General features: G+C 35.4%; 1 protein-coding gene across 1 annotated transcript; it reads left to right on the top strand.

Moving 5' to 3' along the window:
* Positions 1-682: 682 nt before the first annotated feature.
* On the top strand, positions 683-3,966 carry LOC127087880 (mechanosensitive ion channel protein 10). Its single transcript, XM_051028801.1, has 6 exons — positions 683-892; positions 1,012-2,464; positions 2,573-2,693; positions 2,784-3,077; positions 3,152-3,354; positions 3,460-3,966. Exons 2-6 carry the CDS (start codon positions 1,020-1,022, stop codon positions 3,710-3,712), a joined length of 2,316 nt encoding a protein of 771 aa, XP_050884758.1. The 5' UTR covers positions 683-892; positions 1,012-1,019; the 3' UTR covers positions 3,713-3,966.
* Positions 3,967-5,315: the final 1,349 nt, after the last annotated feature.

Here is a 5,315-nt window from a genome sequence, read left to right as displayed (position 1 = left end):
GCCAGAGTTGCCAACCTTTCAAGAATTCACACATTTTTCAGCCTATTGATTATAATTAGAGTCATTGAGAGTAAATGTAATAGGAATCGTTACTTTAGACTTGTCCATTCTATGACAAAAGTTTCGATGAAACAAAATTGATATAAAAGAAAAAAATTACAAGGGTATGGTGGTGCCTTAACAAATCAATGAAACAACCGTAATAAAATATAATACTCTTAAAAGAAATAACAAAAGAAAAGAGTGAAAAGGAAGGCTAAACTCTTGATAACACTTAGAAATTTAACATTTGTATGTTTTACATGTGCATCAAATATTCCTATTTTTATTATAGTATTGAAGACAAATAAAAATAATAATTAATAATAATAATAATAATAATAATAATAATAATAATAATAATAATAATAATAATAATAATAATAATAATAATAATAATAATAAAAACCACAACACATGGTAACAATATATAATTGGTTGATGGGCAGAATGAGGTTGTGTCTTTTCGAGAGGGAGGGATAATATTTTGTGTATATTTTTGGACAAATCAAGACATTATTTACATTTTAACTTACGTAGTAGTCTTTTGTGGACAAACTACACGTACTTATTTGTACTACTATATTTTAAATATTAGCTTTTGTCGAAAACCAAAAGTTGCATAAATCCATATTTCTTGAAATGCTAAGATTCTGCCTTTCTGCTACGATTCTTGCCACACAACGAGGCTGTCTAACACCCAAGCATCGCCGTTCTTGTTTGACCCACGTTTCTATATCCAACTACACCTAACCCAAATCACATTCCAAACCTTCTATAATAAATTCACACTCCAAACTGTGATACTTCACTCATAGTACTTCTCTTACAACCTTTTGTCATTTACACTAAGGTTTTATTTCTCTTTTCTAGTCATAACTCTTCTACATTACTTACTCAAAGGTTTGATTTTTATGATATAGTTAGATAGTTTATCAACTTATGATGTTTATGTTTTTGTTATATGTTTAGGGTTGTGAATGGATGGTAATAATAAGCATCAAGGTGGTGGAGTAAGCATGACGGAGAAGAAAGGTGAAGTCGTGGTGGGGATTCCAAATGTGGGTGGAGAGAGTCATGACTTTGATCATGATCATGATCTTGGGTTGAAGCTGTTGGAATCTATGCCTCAATTGGAAAATGAACTTGCTTCCAAGTCACCACCTTTTGACTGTGCTTCCCCTGAGATAAGGTTCACACCAAGCCCTAATAAACCCCCTAGATATCCCACTACAAATGCAAACCTTACTAGAAGAAAATCTTTTGTAAGATCGGTGTATTCTAAACCCAAGTCAAGATTTGGTGAACAACCTTACCCTATTGATAGAGCGTTTCTAGAAGAGAATGTTCTGCAAGAACAATTAGCTGTTAGTTCGTCTCATAGGAGCTCATTCAATAAAGGTTCACATTCATCCAATTACAAATCCGGGTCGGTTAATAGAAGTGTTTCGATCGGGTCTTTTCTCACTACTAGAACATCTTGGAGGGCATCTCCAAGTCATGCTGGTGAGGAGGATCTTGATGAAATCATTTACAAGAAAGTTGAGTTCAGTAAAGGCAAGCATAAGAGACTAACGACTAGGACTTCAATCGAGCTGTTTGTGTTTTTGATGCTTGCGGGGAACATGCTTGCTAGCTTGACTGTTGAGGAACTGAGAAAGGTACATGTTTGGAGTTTGCGGCTTTGGAGGTGGTGGATGCTTGTCATGGTGACCTTTTGTGGCATGTTAGTTACCAAATGGTTCATGCACATTGTTGTTTTCTTGATTGAAATGAACTTTTTGTTGAGGAAAAAGGTGCTTTATTTTGTCCATGGAATGAAGAAATGTGTCCAGGTTTTCATTTGGATCGGTTTGGTTCTCCTCACATGGACGCTTTTCATCAATCACGCGGTCCAGCGATCTAAATTGGCTGAAAAGATTTTAGATGGTGTAACATGGACTCTTGTTTCCCTTCTAATTGGAGCATTTTTGTGGGTCGTAAAGACATTGTTGCTGAAGATTCTGGCTTCCAATTTCCATGTGAAATCTTTCTTTGATCGAATTCAAGAATCAATCTTCCATCAATATGTTCTGCAAACACTCTCGGGGCCTCCACTTTTGGATGAGGCCGAGAAGATCGGGAGATCGCAGAGGTTGAGCCATCTTAGTTTCCGGAGTATTACCAATAAAGGTGACACAAAGAAAGAGGTTATTGATATGGCAAAGCTTCACAAGATGAAGCAAGAGAAAGTTTCCTCGTGGACCATGAAGATTTTGGTAGATTCTGTGATGAATTCAAGGCTGTCAACAATCTCTAGTTCACTAGATGAAACTTTTTATGACGTAGAAAATAAACAAACTGATAAAGAAATTACAAATGAGATGGAAGCAACTGCTGCAGCCTATCATGTTTTCAGAAATGTCGCTGCTTCCCCAAGTTGCACGTAAGAATATACGCATTATTACTTTAGGAGTTCATTGTTACTTGTAAGAGTATGTTTGAGTTGAATAGTTTGAGTTTATCTACTAAAAAGTGCTCTCATTATGAACAGGGACATTGACGAGAATGAACTCCGTAGATTCATGATTAAGGAAGAAGTTCCTTGGGTATTTCCTCTACTGGCACAGGCAGAGACAGGGCTAATTACCAGAAAATCTTTAACAGATTGGGTGGTAAGAAATTCTATATGTTTGTTAAAAGTTTATTGTCATCATAATGAAGGATTAAAATTCTGTTTGGACTATAATGTTTTTATTTTTCAGTTGAAGGTATATCAAGAACGCAGAGCGCTCGCGCACGCGTTAAGCGACACGAAAACAGCTGTTAAACAATTAAACAAGCTTGTGACAGTGGTTGTAGTACTTTTGACCATACTAGTGTGGCTTCTTCTTATGGAAATTGCAACAACAAAAGTACTTGTATTCGTTGCATCGCAGCTAGTTGTTGCATCTTTCATATTTAAAAACACATGCAAGAATATATTTGAAGCCATCATCTTTGTGTTTATAATGCATCCATACGACGTAGGTGATCGATGTGTTGTAGATGGTGTCGAGGTAATTTATAGCAGCCAAAGTTTTAGTTTTAGTTTTGAGATTTGCATATTAATGCTTTTCAAATTATCTGGCAGCTATTGGTTGAAGAAATGAATATATTGACAACGGTATTCTTGAAACTTAATAATGAAAAGTTGTATTATCCAAACTCGGTTCTCGCCATGAAACCGATTAGCAATTACTACAGAAGCCCGAATATGTCTGATGGTGTAGAGTTTTCGGTTGATTTTGCGACACCAGCAGAGAAAATTGGAGCTCTGAATGAAAAAGTAAAGAGGTAAGCTACTGAAGTTTTATCACCAATTTGGAACAACTCATATTGCTGTAATCTTAGTATTTATATGCATATCTTGGTTCTGATGTTTTGTTTAAAAAAATTTAGGTATTTGGAGAGGAATCCACAATACTGGCATCCTATTTTCAGCTTGTTTGTGAGGGAGATTGAAAATGTAAATAAGATTAAGATGAGTCTTTATGTTACTCACACAATGAACTTTCAAGATGTTACGACGAGACTCGGGCGGAAAAGTGAACTAGTGCTGGAAGTAAAGAGAATATTTGAAGAGCTCAAAATCAAATACTACCTTCTTCCACAAGCTGTTCATCTCAGACACACTGAACCTGATACCAGTTAATCTCAAATGATGATTATTACTCAATGCTATGCGATTTCATGTATGTGCTCCTTTTGTTTCTTTGGTCTGCCAAATGCCACCAGTTCGTTTTCTGTGGTATATTCAATTCATGAATCTTAGTGTTGGGCCTTGATAGACAATGATAACAATTGTTTTACATATTGTTATAAAACTATGTATTCAGGACTCATCAGTCTTACTCTTATGTACCAACCTTGAAGTTGATCCAATGAAAAAAGCTCACCTCACGGTTTAACTTTGTCCCTTAAATCTGCCTATAATTTGACTTTCTTGTGATCCATGAAGCACCAACACAAACACATAACAAACATGACATTGACACATGGCACAAGTAATGACATTGTTAGGAATCAATTCTTGCAAAGTGTTTGAGGAAATTAGAAGATTTCTTGATAAACAAGAAATCTCTTCATGCAAGTAGAAAGGAGAGAGACGAGATGTCAAAGATGGTAAAACAAGTTCTTTATTCAATTTCACAATGAAAGATATTGTTTACAATTGGATTCTATATATACACATTGATTACCAAGTCTCAACTAACTTTCCTTATTAAGCTAAGTTAGTCAGTTGGTTGGAGATTGATCGATCCATAAGCTATAAATCTTCATCTTAAAACAAACTCCAAACGAGAGAAATACTAGCTATCATCATGTTGATTCATCAATTGCATATTAGGGAAGAACTTGTCGCTTGCAAGGATTTAGTGATCATATCAGCAAAATTATGATCAGTTGATACCTTTATTATTTTTACTTCTCTTCTTTCAATTATTTCTCTAACAAAATGCAGCTTAACATCAATGTGCTTGGTCCTTTCATGATAAGCTGAATTCTTCGATACATGTATGACACTTTGGCTATCATATTGAACAATGATTGCTTGATCTTGAAGCTTCAGTTCCTTAGCAAAACCTTCACGCCACAATGCTTCTTTCACAACTTCAGTGAGAGTTATGTACTCTGATTCAGTGGTTGATAGGGCTACAACCTTCTGAAGTGTTGCTTTCCAACTGATTATTGTGACAAATATAGTGAAGATACATCTAGAAGGAGGTTTTCTAGTGTCCATACATGCTGCATAGTCAGAATCCCCAAACCCTTTGATTTCCCTTTGGTCATCTTGACTCCTGACTCCACCATAAATCAGGGATCCTTTTATGTATCTTAGGATCCATTTCAAGGCATGTCAATGAGCACTAGATTTAAAAATGAAAATTTTCCAGCGAGGAATTGGATTTTAAAATGGAAAATTGTCATATGGGAATTGGAAAATAATTAAGTTGTCAGACGGGAACTAAACTTTAAAATGGAGATTGCTAGACGAGTACTGGACTTTAAAATTGAAAATTGTCAGATGGGTACTGACTTTAAAAATGAAGACCGTCAGACGGGTACTGACTTAAAATGCCAGATGAGAATTAATTAAACTGTCAGATGAGTACTGACTTAAACTGTCACACGGGAACTGGACTCTAAAAATGAAAATTGCCAGACGGGTACTGGACTTTAAAATTGAAAAATGTTGGATGGATACTGACTTTAAAAATGAAGACCGTCAGACGAGTACTGACTTAAAATGGAAG

The sequence above is a fragment of the Lathyrus oleraceus genome, chromosome 5, assembly GCF_024323335.1.
Source record: "Lathyrus oleraceus cultivar Zhongwan6 chromosome 5, CAAS_Psat_ZW6_1.0, whole genome shotgun sequence".
Taxonomy (NCBI): domain Eukaryota; kingdom Viridiplantae; phylum Streptophyta; class Magnoliopsida; order Fabales; family Fabaceae; genus Lathyrus; species Lathyrus oleraceus.
This window is presented reverse-complemented; position numbering and strand designations above follow the sequence as displayed.